Raw genomic sequence first — 24,730 nt, 5'->3', positions numbered from 1 at the left:
GAGCGTGGTTTTTCCGGATGTGCCGGCGCGGGCCGGTATGGTTTCCACCGTAGATGTTGCTCCAAAAGTCGTGCTGGTGGATACGTTGGTGTGAAGTTGGTCCCACAACTTTAAATGTCGGTCCCACTTTTTGCCTGGCTTTGAATTGGACTCGAGGCACGCTGCGGAGGAGACCAGGCACGTCCGTGAGCTATTATGTGGGACCAACACCATACCTTGGAAGTCTAAAAAAAAAACACCTTTTTCTTTTCAGCAACAGAATTCCCCATCACCTGCACATCTCTCTCTCCACCAACCATGGCGCAGACCTTGTTCTTCTCCCTGAATCCCCACCAGTGAGGAGTAAGATCGAGAGGGACCAAAAATGGAGGCTGCCGGAAAGTTTCTACTCGACAGGGTCAAAACCCTAGGAGGGTCCTCGAACCAGGGCATCAACAATTCTGGTATTTACATCTAAACTCCATCCGTTCGACCTTGCGGTTCTTAGGTCCGTCCCCTGTTCACGCCTGAGTTTTTTTTTGTCCGATTAGATCCAACTTCTAATGTGATGGTTCCAACGATTGAGTCCCAAAAAACGAGCTGGGTTTCAAATGCGGGCACCAAGTCAGTTGGTACTATTCCGAACTCTTTATTTTACCATATTTCAAAATGTATCTAGTACTTGTGTCGATCTTGGAAGTTTCTGCAGCCATTTCAGACCCCCGCACACAAGTTGTTTCTTTTGAGCAGGCAGCATCTATTAGCTCGTATCCATTCATGGTGCCTGCATTTTTTAACTTCAGTACTGGGAACCCACATGGTGCGTTTACTAACTTTGCCCTCCACCACTTGTAAACAAAATGGCACAAGTTTGTTTCTATATAAAATAAAATTGAATTATTTTTTATCTTTGTTGTTTCTAGGGCCACCGGCACCAATGACCCTTCAAGATATGGTAATGCAAGCAAGCGGTGGAGTGCTAAATCATGGGAACTTACTCCCTGAAGGTAATGAAGGATGTCAGAGTACTGCAGTAGTTTCGAGCAAGGAAGATGGGTACAACAATTCGGAATCTGGATGCCAAGCCACTACTTATGATGATGAGAGTCTAAATTCTGAACAGTTGGAACCAACAATATTGTTGGAAGAACAAGTTCCGACATCAGCTGTTGGGTAAGATGTCAGATACTTATTCAGTAGTGGGATCCTTAATTTGAACTTTCATTTTGCTAATCATTTTTTATTTTCTATATGTAACCAAGGACCGCGAGCTGTGACGAACTCCAGTTTGGTGGTGTCAACGGCAACAGCATCGGCACTGAGGCAGAAGGAGTGCAAGGTGGTAGTGCTGTCAATGAGTGTACTGAATCAACAACCTTGACAGATGCTGGTGATGAACCATGGCCAAAAGGGTAAGCTCTCATGTCAGTACCTCTAAATGTTTACATTGATGCTGGAGGGTAACAAGATTAACATGGCTGATAATTATATAGTTACCAAGGATATGATTAAATATGTAAGATGTAGGTCTGTTCTATATTTATGTCAAACAACTCTATTGACTTGGTATTTGTAAATACCAGAGCCAAAAAAATATAACTATTAAGTGGTTACGGATGGAAACTCTAATGTGGTGCACTGGAAACAGTAGGAGCCAGTATGCTTGCTTTGGCGATGTGGTTATGTTTGATACAACATACTGCACCAATATATACAAGATGCCATTTGGAATTTTTGTGGGAGTCAACAACCATTTCCAGAGCATTATTTTTGCCGGGGTTCTTATGACTGATGAGGCAGCTGAGAGCTTTGAGTGGGTGTTTTCTGAATTTCTGATTCTTATGGGTGGAAAACGCCCACAAACAATACTGACAGGTTTGCACTCAGAACATATGATTCAATTAAGCAAAAGCATGCTGCTGATTATTAATTAAAATATGTTTCAAACATTTCTTTTCAGATCAGTGCCAAGCCATGGGAATTGCAATTGAGAAGTGCTGGTGTGGGACTGCACATTTATGGTGTAGGTGGCATGTATTGAGGGCAGCACAAGCTGATCTTGGTCCTATATTCAATGTAGGAACTCCTTTCTACAATAATTTCCACAAGATCATCAATGATATGTTGACGGTTGATGAATTTGAGATGGCTTGGGACCAACTTCTAGAAGACTACAATCTGAGGGAAAATGAGTTCATGCGGCGGACATACAACAAGAGGAAAAAGTGGGCCAAACCTTATAACAAAGGAGTCTATTGTGGCGGGATGACGAGCACGCAAAGATCAGAGAGCGCAAACCACATGTTGAAGAAACATGTCCCGCGAAATTCGTCGATGAATAAATTCGTGATGAACTACAACAACCTGCTCCTGACCAGATACAAAGCAGAACAAGAAGCTGAGCATGAGACCAAGCAGGTATAAAACCAAACTTTCAATTAGTATTTCTTTCAGATTTGACAAGTCATTATTTGGTGATCCAACAACATTGAAAATTTATCATACCATTTTGCTAGCCGACAAGGAGCTAACTTGCGCAGTATACCTTTTTTAAAAATGCAGAATGTTTTCGTGCATGAGCGTGCCTGGCCAATTGAGATACATGCACTACAAGTATACACCAATGCATCATATAAGCTCTTCAGCAAACAAGTTGACAAGTCTACCCGTTATAATGTCAGACTTACTAATGATTCCTCAGTTTTTTTGGTTGTACACGACAAAGCGAAGTTGAGGGAGCGGTATGCACGTGTGGAGTTCACAGTTCATGTCGAGGATGGTGGAGGTTTTCTTGAGTGTGATTGTGGTCTATACAGCCACTTGGGCATCCTGTGTTGCCACAGCATACGGGTAAGAAACAATTCTCTCTCCTGAAAAGCATTATGAATACCATTTACCAAGGATGCATGAACAAGATTGAGTTCAAAGAATTGCTCAACCTGACATACTAGTTTTACCATTGCTTCCATATATGTTGCAGGTTATGCTTCAATTAGGCATTTCGAGAATACCAGACCGTCACATAATGATCCATTGGACAAGAATTGCAAGAGATACCGTTCCAGAAGAAATGAACTTCTACCCTACGGAGGCTGCTCCTGTGCAGCCATCACTGATATACAGACATAGGCTTTTGGCTGCTATTGCTGCTCTTATGGTGACCGAGGGAGACCATGATGCAGAAACTTTTGAGATTGCAACAAAACACATGCACAGGGCTTTCATGGAGATAGCAGATTATAGGAAATTGAAACAGTCATTCGAGTCAGATGGGTATACTAGTAAAAACGATGGAACCTGCAGCGAGTATGGCAATGGTACTGACACCGATGGTGAAACGGGTGGGAACATGTTTGGCGCTGCAGGTTCAAGTGCTGGATTGAGTGATTCCGAGCTCCTCAGTCTGCGCCCTCCAGATGTGAAAATCAAACGTGGGCGGCCTAGGATGAATCGGTACAAGGGAAGGCTCGACATAATAAAAGAGAAGATGAAAAGGTCCGGGAGGAAATCAACTAAGAAAAAAAAGAAAGGCAAGGCCTGCAGAACCTGTGGCCTTGATGACCAGAAGGAGACAGAATGCCTAACCAAAAGTGTTGTTATTACCAGCACAGAGATGTTGGCGTTTTTCCTTTGGCTGTAGCTGATGACATGTAGTTGCTCATTTTGTATGATGCATCCTTTGTTTCGTCACACTTTACGGTTAAGTGTGTGGCTACTTAGGTGGGAATTAATCATTGATTATGTGGTGGCAACTGACCAAATTTGATTCAAACATGTATTTTGTATCTGGTTGATGTCGAAGCCAGACTCCTTATATGTCAATGATGTTTGATGATGGCATGGTTTTTTCCATTTGCAGGTTACCCTGTAGAAAGGTCGTGTTGTTTTTTCATATTAGTAGCTGATTTGACATAATATCAAGAAACACGCCTCATATATAGATTCATGTATATGATATGATTAAAAATGTTCAGTGTCACACACAAATACCTGGTGCCGCCACACTTGGTTCTGGACCAACACAATGCTGTTTTAGATCGAAATTGCAGGCAAAATAATACAAGAAATCCATTTCATTAAGTAGAGTTATAATGGCTCCACATAGCACTTCCTACTATATCCACGAACGGGTTCGAACCATGTGCATCAGTTTACAAACATTTTAGTACACTGACTCTGCAAAAATGGACTACAACGAGGTTGTAAGCTAGGGCCAAGAGCCTACTTCACTAATGCTCTTCTTAACTTCTTCAGGTAATGAATCTCCTTCAAAGCTTTGTTTCACTTCTCCGATCAATCCGGCAACAACTTGCTCACAAGGGTGCACACCACTAAATTTGTAACGACACAATGATTTTAAGAACAATCAAAAGACTTAATTAACCAACAACATCAAATCATCAAGGAAGGCAGGTGCCGTGATTTCCGTCCTGCGTCCTCTGCTCTGTTCAAAGTTCAAACCATGTTCTTCCTGTAGTGTAAGAGAAGGCAAAACCACCTTAGCAATGTTCGAGACACAGAAGTCCACCATATCCCCAACAAATTGCATGAGAACATCTTCCAGATCCAAAGTTTGCATCTCTAAGAAGAAGGAAACAAGAAAGCAAATCAACAAATGCCAAAAGACTCGACCAAGATCTGCATTTTAGCAGATGAAGAACTTGCGTCCTGGATTCCAACCGGTCCCGGATATTAGCCTCCGCGCCGGGACACCACAGTAGCAAAGGAGGTTAGGCTCTATCAACCTCAGTACAAATGGAAGAAGAACCACCAGATCCGCGGGGTACGGTAGTTCTTCGATTGAATGTTGAGGGTGCGGAACCTCCAGGCTAGGAATCCATGTTGGTTGAGAAGGGCGGATTTTTTTTGAGAAAGAGTAGGGATTTTGGGGAAATGCCAGACTATGGAGAAAGAAATGGAATCAAGAGGAAGAAGAGAGCGAGAACACGGTGGGGAAAGTGAGGCCTCGGTCTGGAAGGAGACGAGGGCTAGTGGAACGGGCGAATGCCTGGCGCGAGGCAGAAAAATATAGGAATCTTCAGAAGCGATGCGTGCGAGGCACAGCAGAGCTAAGGCAGCGAGCCCGTGAGGCATCAGATGCATTATAAAAATGACCTATGGCCCAGTCGCACGAATCACGACGCAACTTCATCCACGGCAAAAAAACGTGCCGGCCCCCGCCGGTACCGGGGGGAAACTAAAAGCCGAAATTGAACACGGCAGCTCGACTGCCCTTGAGCGCTTCTTGATGCTCGGGGCCCAAATCGTCGTGCAAAAATCCATCTCGGCATTGATCAAAAAAAAAATCCATCTCGGCAGATGTTTACTAGAGGCCTCCTCCATTGCTTCGTACAGTTTCAGATAGGCAGCTCTCCAGATTTGTTTTGCCAAAAAAAAAAAGTTAGCGTATAAAGAACATGCCCAATCGCAGATTTGCAGTATGTTGCGTGTTGATGTTCCAGTTCCAAACCAACCAACCAAAGTTGCATCTGTTTTAATTTGTCTAGTCTCAGCTTGATCTGCTTTAACTTTTTAATGTAATGGGTAGATCTCAGATTTGTTTTGGGGGGAAAATTAGCATATAAAGAACAAAATCAACTGAGCAGAGCTATACATGCCCAATCGCAGAGTCGCAGTATATGTTGGTACCATACTGATAAAATATTGAATGAAGATTTTAAAAAATGGAAGTGTCTAGTTATCTATCGATAGATTTTATCTGATAGAATCTGTCAGATCTTTTATTCAAATAATGTAGTAGACAGTTATAGCACAAATTCTAAAGTATAATTTAAAGTATAGGAATCTAACAGATGCAGTACTAAAGAAATCTATCAACAGATCTATACTATTTCTAAAGCAAGTAATCTTTCCTTGGTCCGTCAATCGGAATCCTAATTGGAGTCCGGACAAATCAATCCGAATTGTAATTGGAACCCGTACAAATCAATCGGAATCCCAATCAGAACACGGACAATCAATGTCTCGTACAATCGCGGCATGGCCTGTATATGAAGTGAATCAACACAAAGTTGATGGTAATACGTAGGTGTATTATATTATCTGTAGCCGTGGCAACACACGGACACTATTCTAACTATATCTATTATTAAAATGATAAAGTTTCCATCTTAAATTTTGGTTTGGTCCGTCACAAGTGAGCCTTAGTCCATCCGGTATGTGATTCCGACTGTCTTTTATCAATCGAAATCCTAATTGGAACCGGACAAATCAGTTGGAATCATAATTGGAATCCGGACAAATCAATTGAAATCCTAATCGGATCTCGGACAATCAGTACCTCGTATGATCACAACATAGCATGTAAACGGAGTGAATGAACACAAAAATAGCAATATTATATAGATCTATTATACTACTCATAGCAACGCTCGAGCATTATACTATACTAGTAAATCTATACCTATTTCTAAAGCAAACAACAAATCGATTTTTCGTGCGTTGTGCCTTGTCAAGTTTTTTCGTCCGTCATCGTGACCGATCTTGAGCCGGATTCCAACGTCCCCCACGACCATGCTCTTGGCGTGCACGCATAGGAGAGCTTCGCCCCTACAGCTATAATAGCCCCGTACGCTAGCACGTGTCGCCGCAATCAACCATCGATCGAGCCACCATCACCCATCGATCAACGCCATCGTCACCTCTCCGGCCTCCAGCCGCATCGCCATCGCCCTCGCGTTCCTGCGTATCGTCCCCTCTCTTGCCCTCCCGGCAGCCCTCCAACGCACCGGCCTGGCAGCGGCGAGAATCCCTCATAGCCACGCCCTGCCGCGTAGCGTGTTGTCCAAAGGGCAGGCGTGCGCCTGCCATCTCCCGCCTCAAACCTTTCTACCCCATATTTCTTCAAAAAAAAAAAAAACTTGCTGCCCTATGGCCACACAACCTCCTGGTCGAGCGGTCGTGGCCTCCCCAGAAGGTCTGATGCTTGCTCTATGTTCCCTCGTGCTATTTTTTTTTTCTCATTTGATGTGATTTGCTTCATTTGCTTGATCGGTGATGTTAGCCCTGCTTGTGCTGATCTGTGTCATTGCTGTTACTACTGCATGCATTTTAATTTAGTTGTTCGATGAAATGCCGGTTGAAGCTGTAGGCTATTTCTGCAATTGGGCTGGGGCTAGCTGCATGGTGGTGCACGAACCTATCTAGTTTGTATGATTTATAACCGTTATTAAAATAACAATCCTAGCTTCAAATATATAGACTAGAAATGTAACAATCTTAGATGAGGTTTGCATTGAGGGAAAGGAACACAAGCTCATTGTTCCCCCAATCATGAACATGCGATTCGTTTATGTGCGTTTTTTTATTGGCAATCATGCTTGCTTAAGTTTGTTTGCAGCTAAAAAATTGAAGAACAATGGGCTTATGTTGCTTCTGTTTGAGACGCCCTCTGGTAGTCTGGTTTTGCATTTTTCTCTTATTCTGAGGTTTACTTTCACCTACCTATTACTTTGAAGGTACGTTGTTCCTCCTTGAATTGCTTGGTTGACCTTCAATGATGTGCTTCTTGTTCCTTTGGTCTATGCAAGCGACCTAATTTCTCTGTTTTATTGTTTGCCTCTTACAGGATATCTAGGTAGAGTTTGCTGATAGTCGCCGAGCATATTTTGTTTGTACCTCCTCCATTCCTTGCTTTCCCATATCTCCTTACTTGTTTGTCATCAAATTAATTAAGTAGCTCTTTGCATTGAGGGAAAGGAGCACAAGCTCATTGTTCTCCCATACATCTGTTTGTCTGTTTGTAAATCATGTAGAATGATACTTCTTTTGCTGAAAGGTCACGGTACAAGGATATCTCTAAAGAATCAATTAGTGCACGCTGAAACAGGTGTGTGTATTGCTATGCACAAATTTTCTAACTAGTAACTGCTTGCTAGGTAGGGCTGATAGGGGCCTTGATGTGGTGCTACTTTCTGAATAACATGAACTTGTGAACATATTAGGAGTTACACTGGAAGTATTTGATAAACTAAGACATGACAAGGGTATACATTTTATGGTTTTAGATAAACCTACTGAAGTATTTGATAAAAGGATCGGAATAAATTAGCACAACTGGCGATGACTTGAAACAAGTCGTTCGAGCCTTTTTAAGATCATGTCTAGAGATTTGGCAAAAATGAAACATTCAGTGAGAGAGCCTGCAGAGAAGGCATCAGCCGCGGTTGCATCTTGTGCAGTAATGGAGTTGCTTGCACATCAGAGATCCACAGGTGTAGCAGAAGCAGCACCCGCACCTACAAATTCCAATCCAAGTTCAGAAGCGCGCGTTTCATTATGTATGCAAGACAAAAATTAACCACACGAATTTGAACAAGTCTGCTGTCAGAGAAATTGATGAACAAGTTACCTGCAGCGCATGAAGGGGCATCCCTGAGACCTCTCCACGTACATCCTGCAGTGGGGGCACCGCTGCCACCGCTTGGCGCCGGCGAGCCACCGCAACATCACGTCCTCCCGGCTGCGCTCGTGCTCCCCGAGCTCCTGGAACTCCTCGCAGCCGACGCCGTCGTGCCACGGCACCATGCACCGGGCGCAGAACAGCCGGCGGCAGTGCGGGCAATCGGCCTCCGCGATGCTCCCCTCGCCGGTCATACCCTCGCTGGCGAGGAGCGGCGCCGAGCAGTCCCTGAACGGGCAGTAGACCTTCTTCTCCCCGAGCACGGCCGCCGACTCGCACAACGCGAGGTCCCACTTCCCGAACAGGTCCGAGGGGATGAGGCCGCGGCAGTCCTCCAGCTCGACCGCGCCGTCCCGGCAGCTGGGGTCGGGGCACCTCACATGGACGACGTTCTCGCCGACCTTGGCAGCGATGTACTGCACGGTGCAGCTCAAGCAGAAGGCGTGGCGGCACGGGGAGACGATGAACTTGAGAGCGCCGGGCACGCTCTCCATGCAGATGGCGCAGTAGAATTCGTCCCAGTAGCTGCTGGTTGTAGGCGTCGACGGTTCACCTCCTGTGGAGTGGACCGACGACGACGACGACTAGAACAATTAGCCAGCCTGGTTGTGTGATATGAACTACTAGACCCCGGCAAAAAAGGGGAAAAAATCAAGTACTAGAAAGCAAAGAATTGGAGATTCCATCCAACCTTGCGATGATAGCTTGCGCTTTCCCTTCCGATCTGCGGCGGCGAGGGGAGAAGAGGATCCAGAAGCCAAAGCAGAGGTGGTGGTGATCGGGGCCCGAGACGAGGGGGGATTTATTGGGTCTTGGATCTCGATCACTTCCTCGTCATCGGAGGATATGTAGATGGGGCCGTCCTCCTCGTCGTCGGAGGATATGCAGATCGGAAAATTCAAGTCGATTTTGGCTGCGGCAGAGGCCTCCATCTCCATGGGCGGCGTGCGGTTGCACGAGGAGCGGTGGTGCTTTGTTTTTGGAAGCCTTATCATTTTTTTGGTTGTGCCCACGAATGTTTGTTCTGAACACCGATCAGCATACAGACGAGCACAGATCACCATCACACCGCACCAGAACACAAGGGACGGATCGGAAAGGCTTTCTGCTTTCTTTACTTTTGGAGTTACTAACAAGTTATTTCTTATTGCTACCCTCTTTTCACCTTTATATACTAGTATATAGTGACTTTGCTTTTGAACATCCTCCCTCCAGCTGCCTGCCACACATGCTCTAAGGCCAGTCTCATGAAGAGCATCATAGGAGTGTCATAAGCACTAAATAAATAGCATGACACATCAGCAAATTTGCTGATATATCCTCCCACTAAGACTGGCCTAAGATGCGCCAACAAATAATTTGCTGACATGTGCTTGCATGTAACTGAAATTCCCAGTAATTGTGTTTCTGTTCGTTGCTTTCAATATAAGTGGGACCAAATTGTATTTATTAGTCTAAAAAAACACTAGTACCGGATCATAACTTTTGCCAAGTGCTCCATCCATGTGGCTGATGGTGACATTCGTTTTCTCCACTACCCATTGTCCCTCTCGCACATTCCTGGTCTGGGATTGCCAGTGCTAGTATAGTAGTGTGTATACTTCTGGGTATTGCCAGGAACACCCAACTATTTTACCAAGAAAAAAATAGTTTGTATACATGTGTATTGTCGTATTTGGGCTACATCTTCTTCTCATGTTTCAGCAATTCAGGTACCAGCAAGGCGCTAAGGCCCATCGGCAACAGCCGTAGGCCCCCACGGGCCACGGCCCATGCCCTGTCGACCCATCATATCGAGCGGAGATCAACGAACGCTCGAGAGCCCGAGCCCTGCTCACTCTTGCTTCTGCTTCTGTTCGCTTCTCTTCCTTCCCACTCCCTCCCCAAACAAAACGACCAGTTTACCAGGCCAGCCGGTGCGTGGTGCCCCGTGCGGCAGTTGAGCATACTTCCACCTGACGAGTCACTGGTCTCGGCATACTGTTCCACACGATAGATACATATCTGTACCAAGAAGTGCCCAATGTCAACTGCAACATGAATAGGACCCGAATTCAGCGATTGTTCACAGGCAACAAGGAGGGACAACTAACAGAATAAGGGAGACAATGAACGAGGAAGAACGGGCCATTCAACGTACCTGACATGACCCTCGCTCATAAGCCGTTTGGCGAAGAGGGTGCTCATGAGCCATGGAGGTGGGTGCAGGGCAACGCAATGCAAGCAGGCAAGCAGCAATGGCCGAAGCAGGGGACCGAGAGGATGGCGCCAGTGACGGATGACTGGCCTTTTGACTCCAACTGGGTGTCGTCGAGCTTGTTTTTTCTTTTAGATTATGGAAAATTCCGGCCTTGATCATGCCAAGACCTCAAATGAGCAATTTCACAAATACAAGAAAAAAAGCTATAAAACAAAAAAAAAATCTAAAAGACTAAGCGTCAAACTTCTTCATTCCGCTTTCAATCTTGCAATGTACTCACAGGTATCAAAACCATCACATCCCTCACCTACTTAGAAGCTTGATATCCGAATGGTCTGCTGGTTGACTTTCCACGTAAACCTCCGTCTGGCGCAAGGGCCAACCACCGCCGGAGGTCGAGTCGGGTCTCAAGAGATGACGCCTCCAAGAAGGGAACGACGCCATTGACACTGCCATCGCTCGCCCAGGCATGGACAGAGTTTTCACCTAGAGAACCCCGTGCAGTAGGGATAGAACTCAAGATGACGCCCCCAACGGGAAACGATGTCCTAGGACGCAGCCGCCATCGACACCAGCAAGGTCGTCAGCAATGGCTTTCGCCAAAGCATCCCACTGCACGAACTCAGCCCCGGCAAGTGGGCGCCGCCAGAGTAGCCTCCGAGAGAGGAGACAACGCGGGAGGCCCTGATCGAGACAGCCGCGGTAGGACGCTCACTGCATCCACACCAGGTCACTTCCCATGCCGAGCGTGAGCGCCACGGGCCGCATCGGCGCGCCCATGGCCAGGTGCAACAGGGACTATCACGAAGCCACCGCCGACCTCGGCGCGCACCCCCGTGCACCCGCCGCTGCTGCAACCCACCGCAATAGGCCGCAAGAGGATGCTCTGCCGCGTCCCGCCTTGCCCAGGCCGCAGCAGCACCGCCGCCACGCCTAGCCCGCCATCGCCGTGTCCGGCCTTGCCCAGGCCGCAGCAGCACCGCCTTCACGCCTAGTCCTCCGTCGCCGCGTCTCGCCGCGCCAAGGCTCAGAGAGAGCAGATCCGGCCGCCAAGGGCGCAGATCCGGCCGCACACAAGGTGGCTCTGGCCGCGGGTTGCCGGGGGCAGCTGCCGCCGCCATGGATGGGCCAGCCAAAGAGAGGGTGAGGTGGAGAAAAGTTGAGAAGGAGGTGGGGCGGAGCCCCGCCGCTGCCTTCCTTGCGGCCGCACGGGCTTCCGGTGGCCGCTCAGGCGGCGGCGAGATGGGGACCGGGCCTGGGGGGTGGCGGCGGTGCTCGGGAGGGGGTTCCGGCTGTGCCGCTCCTAGGGGAGCGATGTGGGGGCCGTGTTGTCGAGCTTGTAACCTGCAGTACAGTGGAGACAAGGTCGCTGCTGGGGGCTGATCTTAGGGGTGACTCTTTGAAACACGTATGTGGTATATCAAAGATTAATACGAAATAATAAAATAACTATTGGGAAACATTGGGTCTGCCTGGCCGGTGCCCAGGGTCGCCGGGCCTTGGGTCTGCCGCTGCCTCTTTTCACCTTTATATACTATGCTTTTGAACATCCTCCCTCCAGCTGCCTGCCACACATGCTCTAAGGCCCACCAATGCCATTATAAAAAGCAATATTGAATTCTCTTTAGTAAAAACTACGGATGTCTAATATCAACTAAAAAAAAGCTAAATATCTTCCATTTTTTCATATGTCAGTTAGTAGTAAATACATGATTAGTACGGGCAATAGCGTCGCTTTCATGAACAATTTCATGTGCTGTAGCGTGGCTGCTAGGAGAAATAACATCCTGCTTACAGATATAATTTTTTTTGCCTTCTTTATTTACCACTGTTAAGATTAATATTTTACTGATTATTGTAAATAAATATTTGCTGATTAATCCGTCATAAGAGAAATTAAAGTTAAGGGGAAACGAGTTTATTCATAGTCCTATTTAGAGGATATTAAGAATAAAATAATAATAGTAGAGCAAAGAAAATAGTAACGACATTAGAGCTAAATTCAAATTATCTATTAACTATCAGACATGGGTCTGTTTGGATGACCGGTACTAATTTTTAGGAGGAGAGAATCTTGTCATTTTGGTGTATTAAACAAAGGCAGGTTACAAAACTAACGGCAGAACTCTATGCTAATTCGCGAGACGAATCAACGAGGTATATGAATCCATGGTCAGCGGATGGTTGCTGTAGCATTACTATAGCAAATCATGAATTAACGCTACTACGCAATTCTCTTATAATAATACTGCCTATTTTCCACTAATAACGGGCACACCAAAAGAAATTATTTCGGTGCCTAATTGCTGATGTCATCAAGTGGCAACGTTATTGCTGTGACCACTGCAGTAACGGGCATGTATGACGTCAGCGATGGTAGTGTTATTAGAAATGGAGGTGACACAATAGTAACGGGCATTGCTGATGTCATTGCCAGCCGTTATTAAAAATGACAACAACAATAACGGCCGGAGATGATGTCACCGCGCGCCGTTATTAGAAATATCCACTGCAATAACAGTCGGAGATGATGTCATTACCGCCGTTATTAAAAATAGCCACTGCAATAATAGCCACAGATGACATCATCAACAGCTGTTGCTAAAAATAACATGGGACGCATGTGACAACTCTGTTTTTGTCAAAAAAAAAACAAAAACTGAAAATACAACATCGGGTGAGACGTCACCCCACCGATTTTTATCTTTTGTTTCCTAAATAAAATTTCAAATATATATATTGCATACTTTTTTATTTGACATTGTTTTCTACTTCAAAGTATCATTATAAGCTTTCTGATTCCAAATTCTAAATTTTTAAAATTTCCAAATGACTCTAGATGTAAATAAGTTCTATATCATAGTTGTAGAGCTCGACAAATCTAAAACTTTGTAGTTTACAACTTTTTTATTTGAGCTCATTTGACTGTATTAAAATACATTGGAATGCAATTAGAGAAACACACTTGCCACATCATCGATCCATGGCTTCAAAATGGAGCTCTCCCATTTGTCCAAATATTATGAGCCGGATCCATCCCCTTTCTCTCCCTCAAAACTGTCAGCCTCCTCTCATCTCTCTCATTCTCTCTCTCTCTCTCTCTCTCTCTCTCTCTCTCTCTCTCTCTCTCTCTCTCTCTCTCGGCCTCCTCCATGGCGATGCTTGAGGGCGTGGGTGGCGGCCACATCATGACTTGCTTGTGCGTGCGCAGACCTCAACGCCGGAGCTCCAGCTCACCGCGCGCGCCGGCCTCGGTGGCGGAGCAGGGGGCCCGTGGCGGCCAGAGCTCTAGCGCTGGGGCCATGGCCGCGGTGCTCGCATGGATCTGCGCCCGTGCTAGATCCCTCCTCCCTCCTCGTCCCTAACCGGGGCCTCTCTCTGTCTGTCTGGCGGCGGCGGCGGCTCGAGCATGGTCCATGGAGGTCCGGTGGCGGTGGCTCGAGTGCGGGCCATGGACCGGCGGCAGCAGCTCGAGCACATGGCGAGGCGGCCTTCGCGTCGCCCTGCTCCCTCCGTCGTGCCTCCTCGCGGGTCCGGCGGCGGGCCTCACAGCCGCGCCTCGTGCGAACGGCGACGCCCGTCCCCCCTCCCTCTGCTCCATCCTCGCTCACCGGCCGGGGGTTGAGATGGTGCAGTGGGCGCGGAGCCAGCTCGGCCAGCCTGCTCGGAGCCCGATCGGCGAGCAGCAGTGACGCGGTCGAGCAGGGGGTGGCCAAGGCCCCCGGGGCGGAGCTCCCCAGCGGCGGCAGCGAGCTAGTGGGGACGACGGGTTTTAGGAAAATGTTGGAATTGTATTTGTATATTATCAATTTGTGTTCATTGTGATGTTGTAATACTTTATGGTGTTGTTAAGCTTCTGTTACATGTAATCTGACAGTGAAGCAAATTATTGGTAATAGGGACATTTTTTCATTTTATCAAAAAATCGCTGCAATAACGGGCATGCTGATGTCATCGTTGCCGTTATTGCAATGTCCATTTTCAAAAATGGGCTGGATGATGTGACCGTGGTCATTATTGATGTGGCAGAACCATTTTGAATTACACCAGTTCGAGTACATTAAACATCTAAATGCACCTCAATCGGTATAATCATTGGTCTGTCGGGTAACATCCCGATGGAACCACTGGATATCCAATCGTAACACAAGTATACATTCCGCACGAAGGCGAGTCAGAGATACAACATTCCACAATATTTCACATCACATAGATAAGGGGTGTAATTTACATTAAAGTTTAAAGCTAGTAAACCAAAGTTTTAGCTTTTACACACTTTATTTCCAAAGGAACTTAAAGAAGTTTAAAAGAAACTAGGTGTAAGAGAGAAGTTCTGCAGCGGAAAGAAAATACAACTATATATAACTGTCGTAGGGTAGATGTCATGGTAAGCCCGAACATGACATTATTCAGTCGAGTCATTGCTGGCCGGGGATGGTTCCCATTCCATAGACCAACCAGCAGGTAAAACACTAGGCCAAGTCAAACTAGTGTTTGGGTCCTCACAAGTCATTCCTGAAAACAAAGTCACAAGAAAGACTGAGTATGCTAATACTCAGTAAGACTGACCCGTCTAAGGGTATATAACAACCCTTTAACTAGATATGTAAAGTTTGTGAAGGCTCTGAGATTTCTTTTGCTGAAAAGCAACAAAGAGTAGATCCTTACTTTCAAGTTTTAGCTTTCAGATTCTAGTTGGATTAATCAGTCTATATAAGTACCTATCTACACAAATATGGTAGAGGATATATTTGCATCCAACAAGATTGAGTATCATAAATGTTTCATTTCTTACTCTATGTGGCAAAGGGATCAAGCAGTCTCAATATCCGTGAGAAACGGACGATTTTGAATCGAATTTCCAACCTTGCAAGGGTAAACCTAACACACACGCTTGGAGTACTGTCGAGTCACTCCCAAGCAACTGTTTGCTTCTCATTCCGGTTCGTGGATCAAGGCCACTCTCCCCGACTACAGAGAACCACCACATCTCTATACCCGTGGTGTTGCAACATAAAAATAACTTCTTATCTCTAAGAGAGAGTGGGAGGTATGTCCACTTGTCTAGCTGATCAGTTACTAGGCTTGCCGCGTACCATATTTACGGCACGTGGCTAGTACTTTCAAACGCTTAACCACCACTACCACACATTGCGGCCTTATCAAATTATCAACAGAGACGGATTTCATCCATGAATCTCATAACCAAATTCATCCATGATCCTTATAGTGATTGCAAGAAGTAAACAATCAACTCCTATAGAACTCGCGAGTGACAGGCAATCACTCGACTTTTACCGGTCCTATTAGCATAGCATATATTCGGACTCAATTCTAGTGTTCAATCAATAGGAACCTAGTATTATGCATCTAAGGTTTTCATTCAACTCCAATAACTTAAATGCATAAGTAAATTGTAATTAGTGGTACAATTTGAAATAATAGGATTATGCACCGGGGCTTGCCTTCAGTGGTGTCTATGGAGTCAGTAGGCTTTGGCTCTTCTGAATCAGAGTTCGGGACTTCAGTTATTTCAGCAGTATTAGCTTGAGCTTCAGAGAAATCCCCGTCTGGCTCCTGGATGAGCTCGTATGTTCTGTCAGCTAACGATGTTGTTTCTATATGCAATGCAGTAGCTGAAAATTAGTGAAGTGCTTGAGTATAGCTTTCCTTTACTAAAAAGTTGAAAACTAATAATGTAAACATTTAAGACTAAACTTAAAAGTTTTACTTTACTGGGTAATTGTTTATAGAGTAAAAGTGAATACAAATAAAATTCATAAAATAATATAAGAAAAGGTTTTTATTTAGACAACAAAAAGGATTTTAAAAAAAAATCTTGAAGAACATAAACAAGACACTAAAAAGAAATTTTAAAAGTACAAACTAGAGTCTACTAATGGTTCTAGAAAAATTATATAGAGCTTAACATACTCTAAAGAGCATATGGTCAAAGGCTCGCTTAAAATATAGCTTTGGAACAAAAGATATAAATAAAAAGGTCTATATCATAACCTTATTTTTAGACTTAGCTACACAAGAAAACAACTCAAACTCATAGAATCAAATTGTAGAGCTAATCACAAGGAACACAACAAAATTAATTTGGCATTTTTTTGATTTTTCTATAATTTCGTAGGAATTTTCAAAGTTCACTTGAAAAAGAATAAAAGGAGTTTGTTTCTTTTGCAGAAAGGACCCTGGAAAGTTTTGAATCCTTTGCAATCGGGTCCTTGACCGGTTTGGAGAAAGGGGCAGGGAAGGGCCGGCCGGATTCCAGCGAGGGTGATCGCCAGCAGCGAGGGCCAGGGGGCCAGGGAGCAAGAGCAGTTCGAGACGAACCTCTGGGTACTGGTGGCGCGGCTGGAGGTGGCCGATAGGGTGGTCGTCGGCGAGGAGCAGAGCACGGCGGCGGAGATGAACGGCGGTGAGGGTGTTCTAGCATGGGAACAGCGAGGATGAGAGGCTGGGAGCTTCACGGGGTGAAGGTGAAGCTCGCTAGGGAATTGCGGTGGCCGGAGCGGGTCTAGAGCGGTGGATCGATGGCGGACAGGGCTCGCCGGAGGTGATAGAGGAGGGGCGGCGACGGTTTGCCGGAGATAAAGCCCAGCTGGGGCTTTATATAGGCCAGAAGGGAGAGGATGAGCGAGTGGGGGAGTCCAGAAAGTGAATTCGATGGAGGGGAGGCGAAATCGGCGACGACATCGGCTTCTCCACGGGCGGCCGGCGAGGCGGCGCGAGGGGAAGTGCTCGGGGCAGCGTGGCGCTGGGCATGGAGGCTGGCAATGGCGGTTCGGGGAGGTGGTGGGGATTGTGCTCGACGTGTGGAGGCGGCGAGGCGGTTCGGGGAGGCAAATCCAGCAGCGGCCAAGCTCGCCGGAGAAGGAAACCAAGGGCGGCGAGCTGCGGCGTGGGCGTGGAAGGAGGAGAAGGTGCCAGCGAGGGGTGGGGTCCAGGAGGAGCAGGGAAGCTAGGCGGCGCCCTAAACGGCGGCGCAGGGCAACCGGTGGGCGGGAACAGCGGCGGCGGCGGTGGAGCAGAGCTCCGGCGAGGTGGGAGGAGGGAGAAGGGCTGGGGTGGACTTGTTTGCAAAAATAGAAAAGTTCAGGGGCCTAGTAGTATACTAAAATTTGCCACTGATCTAGGGCTCAAGTGAAAAAGTGCCCAGAATGAAAGTTGTTCAGTTTTTCAAGATCTACAACTTTCATGTTGTGCAAATTTGTACTAGATCAAAGGATTTTAAAATATTTTCAAAAGTTCAAATGAACTCTAATTAATAAAGGAAAAATACTTTTTGGTAGCAAATTTCAACAAATTTAGGACTAAATTGCAATAAAGCTACCAAAATAATAATTACTAGCACATTTGGAAGAAAGCCCTTTCACAAAGTTGAATTTGCTCCTTAAATTAAAAACTTTTGCAAAAAGAGACTTGTAAATTTCCATAATTACAGAAATACCCCTAATTTTTTATTGGACATTTAAACTTTCACATAAGAACAAACATAAATTTCACATATTATCCTATGTTCTAATTACTAGACACCTGAAGTGTCACAATTGCGGTGTATATTTTCAATAACGGGCATTATGATGTCATCATGCCCGTTATTGAAAATAGACACTGCAATAACGGGCTAACTGTGACCATTATTGTTGTGGTGGAGCCTGCAATGACGTTAACGTAGCAACGACCATGTTGCCCGTTTTTGTAGTGCTATTTTGCCCGATTTTGTAGGGTACTATTGTAGTAGTGTAATTAGATTCATTCGGTTCGTCTCGCAAAATTATGGGGTTATAAAATAGGTTTTGTCATTAGTCCACATTTAATACTCTTAATTAGCATTAGAAGTGAGTGCTAAATTTTAGGCCTAATCATCCAAACAGGCCCAGAGTGTAGTGACGATATGTCGATGGTGAAGAAAAATATAAACTTATGAGTAATAATTAGATGCAAAGATTCAAAATATATTTACAATATCAATACTAACTGAGCAAATGTACTAATTTATGTTAACTTATTATCTTCCCATTTACCATGTCAGATTGCACCAAGGCCCAATATAGAGCTCCATTCGGCCTGCAGTATTCACCCTGATGTCAGAATGCACCAGGGCCAATATGGAGCTTCATTTATCCTGCAGTATTTCTCAGACTTGGCCCTCTCATGATGATGAGGCCCGAATAGAATATTACCAGCCCACAACAGTGTATTCTATTTCATGGGTATGAACGAAGTTTATAAACTTTTTAATGTGGTAATTAGAACAAAGTTTATAAACTTTTTAATGTGGTAATTAGAAAGGTAACGTTGAAAGAATTTTAAATCCTAACAAATGGCTTACTTTCTCTACCATTGAGCTAGGAAGGGGTCTGTACAGCGCTGGGTTCGCATCCGGATCCGGCAGCCCCGGGGCAGGGGACGGTGCCCTCGGTGGGGGGCTTGCACGGAAGACATTGAGGCGTGGTGGCGCTGGCTTCACGGAGTTGGAGGTGACCTCTTGGGTGATCTCACTGGCGTTTTCGACGTAGCATGGAGGTCTCTTTCTTCCCAGCGCCCGGCCGCTTTGGCAGTTCCGTGTGGTTCACAATGGGTGGCTTCGGGGCTCCCAGATTCATATCCGATGTCGGCTTGGCCTCTAGTGGTGACTCCTCTCCGGCAGATGTGCCTTCGGCTTTGGTGTTGGAAGAGCTAGCTCCGGACTTTGCAACTACTTCTGGTGATGACATCTTCGATTTCGCCTTTGTTTTTCATATAGACCAAGAGACATGAGTCACCTTGGCTTCATTCGCGGATTTTCTTACTCGAAGACGGATTTTATCTGCACTTTGTTCCGGTGGATTATGCACGGGTACCCAGTGGCTACTTTGCAGCATAGTATCTCAGGTTACGAATTCAGATGGTATGCCGGATTTGGAGTTCGTGGCGGTTTAAAGTGGGTCAGGTCTGGTCTATATGGAAGCATTGGCCTGGTAAGAAGGGGGAAGCAACACGGTGTGACTTTGTCGTGGTGGTACTTGTTACTAATTCACCGGTTCCGGGAAGAAATTCCTAGGTCTAATCTTAATTGGTTGAACCTGACAGTGACCTTGTTGAAGGCATTGTTTGGATTAAGATGAATTACTCCCTCAGGTGAAAACCTTTGATCTGGTCTTAATTGGTTGGGTCACTACAATGTCGGCACGTGCGCGTGCCGTTTCCTCGTTGGAGGTGTTGTCTCGGGAGCCTACTTCATAGTCCAAGAGCTGCTTTGGTTTGCGAAGCGGGTGAAGGTGAAGTCGCTTGTGGTAGTTTGCTGCGGCATGATCTTTAGGTCATGGCGTTCTCTCTGTTTTTTTGTTCCTTTTTTATAGGTTGTGTGCATCTTAGTTATGCAGAGGCCGGGATGAATCTTATATAATTGTATCATCTTGATGTAATTGTCTAAGATCAATAAAACTTCCCTTTTTCCAAAAAAAAGGAAGGGGTCTGTAAGTTGGAGGAGTTTATGGTGAAAAGTGGAATGTGCAATTCAGTTTTAGTTCCTCTGTTAATTTGGGACGTGAGGTGGGAAAACATAAAGAACTGGAATGTAGTAACACAGGTGAGACGTGAGATGGCACAGTCATAAATCATCATCAGTTCGTCAGGGTTTATGCAAACATATTCTAGTACATTGATACAACAATATTTGACTAACTTGCAGATATGCCAATTAGCTAAAGAACAATAAATAGCATTGCAGCATGTATGCAATTAAACGAGTTGTTCTTGCAGAACAATGGAAACCCAAATTGACGCAATGCATGTCATATATCGGAGGATTTATCTAGTGATATGTAGGCGTTGCAAGGCTGCAGAGTAGTCCTTTTTTATGTCCTTCAGCTTTGAAACCACATCGTTCATGGACACCCTCTCCTCAGGTGACTCACTGGAACATATCAGGCCCACCTCAAATATTGACAAGAGGAAGTTGTTATCCATGCTAGTCGAAGAAGATGCCAAGGAAATCTCCGTCTGATTACCAATGCAAAGACGTGCTTCTTCATCTTGCAGTAGCTTCTCATCTGCAACATTATTAAGATTTCTAGGAAAAGCCTGAGAAACCCATTGCCTCAGGGTCAATCCTCCAACGAACATGGGGTGTGTAGGCCTTTTCCCCGTGAAGACCTCAAGAATCATGATGCCGAAGCTGAAAACATCGCTCTTCCGGGATGCCTGTCCCATGAGTGCGTACTCTGTCAAAGAAATTTTGAAACAAGAAATTAGTGTTAACTAAATAAAGCACATATATATCTTTCTTGCCAGACTTGTGGATTGTTATACCTGGCGCCATGTATCCGATTGTCCCTGGCATGCTTGCTGAAACCGTGGAGTGATCATCTCCTAACAGGATCTTTGCTATGCCAAAATCCGCCACATGTGCAATCATATCTTCATCAAATAGCACATTGCTAGGTTTCAAGTCACAGTGCAGGATAACCTCGTGGTGCCGATGGTGCAGATATTCCATAGCCATGGATACATCTAGCACAATCTCCAGCCTTTTAAGTAATGCTCCTTCGCAAGACCTGCCTTCGGTGTACAAGTATGACTCCAAGCTACCATTGGGCATGAACTGAAGTAGCAGTGCTCTGAAATCCAAGTTGGAACACGTGTTTAATATCTTTATCAAGTTGCGATGTCTGGCCATCCGCAAGGCATGGCACTCTGCATCAAAACTCCTCACAGATCGGTCAACCTCCATGTTTAGAACTTTGACTGCAACCAACAAACCATCATCAAGTCGACCCTTGAAAACCTTGCCAAAACTTCCCGTTCCAAGAAGGTTGTCCTCACTGAAATTTGCAGTGGCACGAACGATTTCATGGTAGGACACTAGCCTATGGCCGATCGCATCAACCATAGCAAAAGAAGTTGTAACATCTGGCTTTTTAGTTTTGCGTTTAATGATCAAGTATGAGCAAACAGCAATGGCACCAAGTGTCACTGTGATAATTGGGAGTACAAACTTCAGGAAGCGAATATCAATTGAGTGGGACTTGTGACATGGTGAAAATCCTAGACGTGGAGCACCACACAATCCGACATTCCCCATCAAAGATTGCAAGGTGATGTTTGAGAAAACACCTCCATTTGGTATCTGACCTTCGAGATTATTGAATGATAGGTTCAAAGTGGTCAGATAGGTTAAGTTGGCGAAGTACTTTGGTATGCCACCTGAAAGATCGTTATAAGACAGGTCTAATGTTTCTAAAGTAATTAAACGTTTGAAAGAGTTTGGGACCAAATTGCTTAGAATGTTGTGTGACAGATTTAGATAGGTTATTAAGAGGTTGGACTCTCCAAACGAAATTGGGAGGCTACCAGACAAATGGTTCATAGAGATATCTATGAGGTCAATTGCTTTCAAGGAACTGAGATCAGAAGGCAATGTACCTGTTATGGTGTTGTGAGAAAGATCTAGTTCGAGAAGGGTACTAAGGTTAAATAAATTCGTGGGTATGGCTGATGACAACCGATTATTTGACAGTGATAGGTACTGCAACGCGCTTAGGTTACTAAGGCTATCAGGAATGGAGCCATCAAAATAGTTGTTATCGAGATAAATGGTATTTATTGTTCTTAGGGTACCAACACGAGCCGGGACTGGGCCAAACATGGTATTCATGGAGAGGTCTAAAAACTGCAGACTCTCTAGTAGCCCTATGGAATCTGGGATTGTACCGGTTATTTGGTTGTAAGAAAGGTCTAGCATATTCAGGTTTGCCAGATTAGATATTGTAGCTGGAATACTGCCAGTTATGTTGTTACTATATGCGACCAAAACTTCCAATTGGCTAGACAGGTTTGCAAAGGAATCCGCAACGGTCCCTATAAAAGAATTCCCTGCTATGTCAAGATACTGAAGCTGCCTGCAGTTGGATAGAGCTGCAAAGATGTCGAGTTCCCCTTGTAGATGATTGTGTCTAACAATGAAGCGGTTAAGAGATGTCAGGTTCCCAATGGTCCTTGGTACTGGCCCAGTCAGCAGGTTCGCGTCTAACTCCAATATGGACAGTAGGGTTAAGTTACCGATAAATGCAGGGAAGGGGCCTGTCAATTGATTTTTTGAGAGGTGCAAATATGTAAGCTGCGTCATCTTTCCTAGCTCCTCTGGGATTGTTCCGCTTAGGTTTGAAAATGCCATGTCAAGAATGCTGAGCATGGTGAGATTGCTGAGGACACCGGGGATCGGACCGATGAGATCATTTGCACCAATACTAATCCAATAGAGCTGGGATAGCTGAGCTAACCACGCTGGCACACTATCCGCAAAGAGATTATTGTCCAAGCCAATTATTTGGAGCTTCTGGCATCCTGCGATTCCAAGTGGAATCAGGCCTTGGAATTTGTTATAAGATAGTGACATCACCTGGATCATGGGAAGGTTAAAGCTCTTGTTTCCTGGGATGGGCCCGGTCAGATTGTTTTCAGTGACGTAAAGCACCTCAAGCATGGACATGTTGAAGATGGTTGGTGGTATCGAGCCGGAGAGCTGGTTTTTCTGAACAATAAGGACTCGAAGCATAGGCAAGGAGCCAATCCCGTCGGGTATGTGTCCTGACAGGCTGTTGTTGCCAAGACTTATGTAACTTAAGGAGCTGGAGTTGTTGAACACAAGAGTCGGTACATGGCCACTCAAGTAATTCGCAAATAGACTGATGTGTGCAAGATTGTGCAGCTTTTGCAGCTCTGCCGGGATCTGCCCCGAGAGGCGGTTACGGTCCAGGGACAGAAACTGGAGCCTCGTGAGGTTTCCCATGGCGGATGGGATGGAATCTGACAAGGTGTTGTTACCGAGATGAAGATATCGCAGGCGAGGCAGCCTGCCAATATCCGACGGGATGGAACCAAAGAGGCTGGCGTTGGTGAGGTTGAGGACGGAGAGGAAGGAGAGGTTACCGATGTGGGGGCTGATCTCTCCCTGGAGTGGAACGTCCGGCAGAACGAGAGCGGTGGCACGCTGCCGGCGCCGGCTGCACGATACGCCGACCCAGCTGCACAAGGACACGTTCTCAGTCCAGCTTCGCCCAAGGATGCCGAGAGGGTCGGAGAGCTGGGCTTTGAAGGCAAGCAGCGCGGCGAGGTCGGTGTGGTTGCTTGGCGATGCCGTGGAGTCGACAACCATGATTATTGTTGCCGTGAGCAAAAAGGTGACAGGAATTACAAGAAGCGGACTGCAGGGAAGAAGAGCCATGGTGATGATGGTCAAGTAACAATGCAAGCTCTAGTATTTGGTTGTTTGGCGAAGAGTACTCAAGACGGATGGATGTATGCATATTTATTGGAACCTGCTGAGGAATGTTGAGTACTCTATCTTTCTTATGATGAGTGAATTATCAACCGTGCGGTGTGATCGTGCGCTTGGTCTTTGGATTGCAGGTACACGGGCGTCGAGTGTCGACGGGGAGCTGCCGTGGAGGTGCTGTGGCCGATGGACCGTGCGGTGGACGGCGGTGAAGGGCAGCCGGGACCGGAGCTCGGACCGGGTGGCAGCTGTGGCGTCCACTCCTGGATCGAGGGCGCAAGCGGCGACGGATGGCGGATTTCTAGGTTTGCGCCACAAAACCAAGGAGGCGGACGGCGGTTGAAGACGCCAAGTCGTAGAGGCACGGGCGTCGGTCTCGGTACTGACGGAGGTGACGGGCGTCGACGGCGTCTAAGGCCTCGCTGCGGGCGAGGAGGTGACGGACGTCGGGCGGCTTCTAGGGCCGTCAGAAGGCCGAGGCGGGAACGGCGTCTAGGGCCACGGCATGGAGGCGGGAATCTTCCCGCGTGTGAGGTTTTGGCGGTTTTCTCAAAACCGGCCACCTACCCGGATTTCGCGGACCCTCCAAAACCGCGAACTGGATCTTCATCAAGACGGCGGCATCGTGGAGAAGACTTCATTCCGAAGAAAGAACCTCGGCCGTCGGATGAGATCGTGTACAGGGGGTGCTGCAGGCCAACCGGTCTGACCGGTCCCTGGCACCGTACTGACCGGTCTAACCAACCGGTCTGACCAGTCCAGCGTATCGGTCTGACCGGTCCCGCAGGTATAAATACCCCTTCACTTGTGTTAGGTTTAGTGCGGCTTTTGTATTCTGTTCGTGGACTCATTAATTCTC

The 24,730-nt window shown here is 46.2% G+C and overlaps 3 protein-coding genes and 1 long non-coding RNA gene across 9 annotated transcripts; 1 reads left to right on the top strand and 3 right to left on the bottom strand.

Annotated features, from left to right (window-relative positions):
• Window positions 1–250: 250 nt before the first annotated feature.
• Window positions 251–3,819, top strand: LOC120699736 (protein FAR1-RELATED SEQUENCE 9-like). 4 transcript variants are annotated; one of them, XR_005685576.1, is made up of 10 exons: window positions 251–443; window positions 531–611; window positions 689–799; window positions 903–1,152; window positions 1,242–1,391; window positions 1,628–1,854; window positions 1,940–2,397; window positions 2,542–2,592; window positions 2,681–2,829; window positions 2,960–3,205. XR_005685576.1 is itself a non-coding variant. In XM_039983795.1 (10 exons), exons 1-10 carry the CDS (start codon window positions 365–367, stop codon window positions 3,617–3,619), a joined length of 2,259 nt encoding a protein of 752 aa, XP_039839729.1. In that variant the 5' UTR covers window positions 254–364; the 3' UTR covers window positions 3,620–3,819. The 4 variants fall into 4 exon arrangements, 3 of the variants coding, with proteins under 3 accessions (XP_039839729.1, XP_039839728.1, XP_039839730.1); XM_039983795.1 differs by having other exon boundaries at window positions 254–443; window positions 2,542–2,829; window positions 2,960–3,122; window positions 3,168–3,819; XM_039983794.1 differs by having other exon boundaries at window positions 255–443; window positions 2,542–2,829; window positions 2,960–3,819.
• A 203-nt stretch (window positions 3,820–4,022) lies between these two features.
• LOC120699737 lies at window positions 4,023–5,043 on the bottom strand. Its single transcript, XR_005685577.1, has 2 exons — window positions 4,660–5,043; window positions 4,023–4,560 (listed from the first exon to the last, which is right to left on the bottom strand). It is a non-coding gene; the product is annotated as an uncharacterized LOC120699737 (long non-coding RNA).
• Window positions 5,044–7,901: 2,858 nt separating this feature from the next.
• Window positions 7,902–9,521, bottom strand: LOC120699735 (E3 ubiquitin-protein ligase RNF144A-like). The gene is made up of 3 exons (XM_039983792.1): window positions 9,093–9,521; window positions 8,351–8,957; window positions 7,902–8,237 (listed from the first exon to the last, which is right to left on the bottom strand). Exons 1-3 carry the CDS (start codon window positions 9,463–9,465, stop codon window positions 8,156–8,158), a joined length of 1,062 nt encoding a protein of 353 aa, XP_039839726.1. The 5' UTR covers window positions 9,466–9,521; the 3' UTR covers window positions 7,902–8,155.
• Window positions 9,522–20,192: 10,671 nt separating this feature from the next.
• Window positions 20,193–23,896, bottom strand: LOC120699734 (putative receptor-like protein kinase At3g47110). 3 transcript variants are annotated; one of them, XM_039983790.1, is made up of 3 exons: window positions 23,526–23,712; window positions 20,907–21,418; window positions 20,193–20,818 (listed from the first exon to the last, which is right to left on the bottom strand). In XM_039983790.1, exons 2-3 carry the CDS (start codon window positions 21,325–21,327, stop codon window positions 20,406–20,408), a joined length of 834 nt encoding a protein of 277 aa, XP_039839724.1. In that variant the 5' UTR covers window positions 21,328–21,418; window positions 23,526–23,712; the 3' UTR covers window positions 20,193–20,405. The 3 variants fall into 3 exon arrangements, with proteins under 3 accessions (XP_039839724.1, XP_039839725.1, XP_039839723.1); XM_039983791.1 differs by having other exon boundaries at window positions 20,907–21,214; window positions 23,526–23,652; XM_039983789.1 differs by having other exon boundaries at window positions 20,907–23,896.
• Window positions 23,897–24,730: the final 834 nt, after the last annotated feature.

This window comes from Panicum virgatum, chromosome 3K, assembly GCF_016808335.1.
Source record: "Panicum virgatum strain AP13 chromosome 3K, P.virgatum_v5, whole genome shotgun sequence".
Taxonomy (NCBI): Eukaryota; Viridiplantae; Streptophyta; class Magnoliopsida; order Poales; family Poaceae; genus Panicum; species Panicum virgatum.
Note: the sequence above shows the minus strand (reverse complement) of the source record. Positions and strands in the feature narration are given on the sequence as shown.

What these genes read in the sequence shown, in the direction of transcription:
- LOC120699735 (XM_039983792.1), bottom strand. Translation starts at nt 9,465, where the DNA reads ATGGTGATCTGTGCTCGTCTGTATGCTGATCGGTGTTCAGAACAAACA. An exon ending in GCGCAAGCTATCATCGCAAG is followed by an intron (nt 8,958 to 9,092) that starts GTTGGATGGAAT and finishes TCCACTCCACAG; the next exon opens with GAGGTGAACCGTCGACGCCT. An exon ending in TGCCCCTTCATGCGCTGCAG is followed by an intron (nt 8,238 to 8,350) that starts GTAACTTGTTCA and finishes TGGAATTTGTAG; the next exon opens with GTGCGGGTGCTGCTTCTGCT.
- LOC120699736 (XM_039983794.1), top strand. Translation starts at nt 365, where the DNA reads ATGGAGGCTGCCGGAAAGTTTCTACTCGACAGGGTCAAAACCCTAGGA. An exon ending in CTGAGCATGAGACCAAGCAG is followed by an intron (nt 2,398 to 2,541) that starts GTATAAAACCAA and finishes TTAAAAATGCAG; the next exon opens with AATGTTTTCGTGCATGAGCG. An exon ending in TGTGTTGCCACAGCATACGG is followed by an intron (nt 2,830 to 2,959) that starts GTAAGAAACAAT and finishes TATATGTTGCAG; the next exon opens with GTTATGCTTCAATTAGGCAT.
- LOC120699734 (XM_039983789.1), bottom strand. Translation starts at nt 23,820, where the DNA reads ATGGCTCTTCTTCCCTGCAGTCCGCTTCTTGTAATTCCTGTCACCTTT. An exon ending in AATCGGATACATGGCGCCAG is followed by an intron (nt 20,819 to 20,906) that starts GTATAACAATCC and finishes TTTCTTTGACAG; the next exon opens with AGTACGCACTCATGGGACAG.